The 1,239-nt window shown below is 40.8% G+C and overlaps 1 protein-coding gene across 1 annotated transcript; it reads left to right on the top strand.

Moving 5' to 3' along the window:
* Positions 1–534: 534 nt before the first annotated feature.
* LOC107736141 (disks large homolog 3-like) lies at positions 535–1,211 on the top strand (the record flags this gene model as incomplete). The annotated part of the gene is made up of 2 exons (XM_016547631.1): positions 535–711; positions 816–1,211. Coding segments are annotated over 2 exons (340 nt in total), but the record flags the coding sequence as incomplete, so codon positions are not given.
* Between the last annotated feature and the right edge of the window lie 28 nt (positions 1,212–1,239).

Here is a 1,239-nt window from a genome sequence, read left to right as displayed (position 1 = left end):
AGTATATTAGAATGATTTCTGAAGGATCACGTGACGCTGAAGACTTGAGTGGTGGTTGCTGAAAATTCAGTTTTGCCATCACAGTAATAAATTGCATTATAAAAATAGTTATTCTTTTAAATTGTGATAAAATTTAACAGTATTACGGTTTTATTTTTATTTTTTTCTCAATTACATGCAGCCTTGGTGAGCATAAGAGACTTTCAAAAACAATTAAAAAATTGACCGAACAGTGCTGTAAATTGAAAATAATCTTGCAAAATGTGGAAGGATGTACATATATATTTTTTTCTAAAGTGGTTGCTATGCCTTTGGTAGGAAGTGTATTGTAAGTTGCTTTTAGTGAGAAAGCATCTGCTAAACAAATTTAAACAACAAATAGGTGCAGATGTCCAATGATGTACTGTTGTCTGTGTATGTGTATTCCCACACCCATCCTTTAATCAAGCACAACAGATGTTTTACAATGAAACCTGAATACCCACTCTTCCAGCACACTGTTGATGTATGTATTGTTTGGTTTGGTTTTCCCAGGGCTCTTTTTGACTACGACAGGACAAGGGACAGTTGCCTCCCTAGCCAGGGCCTGAGTTTCTCCTATGGGGACATCCTGCATGTCATCAATGCCTCCGATGATGAGTGGTGGCAGGCACGGCTGGTTACACCCCATGGGGAGAGTGAGCAAATTGGGGTCATACCAAGCAAGAAAAGGTACAGTACTGCCAACAAGTCCAGACAGAATTACAGCATTTCCCCTGTAGTAATGGAGAGTGTTCATTGCCAATCATACAAATTTATTTATTTTTGATCCACAGAGTGGAAAAGAAAGAGCGTGCACGGTTAAAAACAGTCAAGTTCCACGCAAGGACGGGCATGATTGAGTCCAACAGGGTGAGTGAGTCGTCCTCCTCCTCCTGTGAACGGCTCATGGGAGCTGCCCCACTTCCCCTGAGTGTGGGAATTGGTGGCTTCTCATAGTATCCTGGAGGCTCCTATTACTGAGCATCTCATTTCTCACAGCCACACAAACAAAAGCGTACAATTACAAACATGCACTGTGCCATCATAATCAGCTATGATGATTAGATCAATTCTTCTCAGTTCTGGTCCTGGAGGCCCCCCCAATACTTCACATTTCTGATGTTTCCCTCACCTGATTTAACTTCTCTGCTCATTAATAAAAAAAGTGCTCACTAGCCCTATTCGGATGGGACTAGTTTTCTAAACTACGTTTGAGTT

This window comes from Sinocyclocheilus rhinocerous, unplaced genomic scaffold, assembly GCF_001515625.1.
Source record: "Sinocyclocheilus rhinocerous isolate Xijiao unplaced genomic scaffold, SAMN03320098_v1.1 C36520530, whole genome shotgun sequence".
Taxonomy (NCBI): Eukaryota; Metazoa; Chordata; class Actinopteri; order Cypriniformes; family Cyprinidae; genus Sinocyclocheilus; species Sinocyclocheilus rhinocerous.
This window is presented reverse-complemented; position numbering and strand designations above follow the sequence as displayed.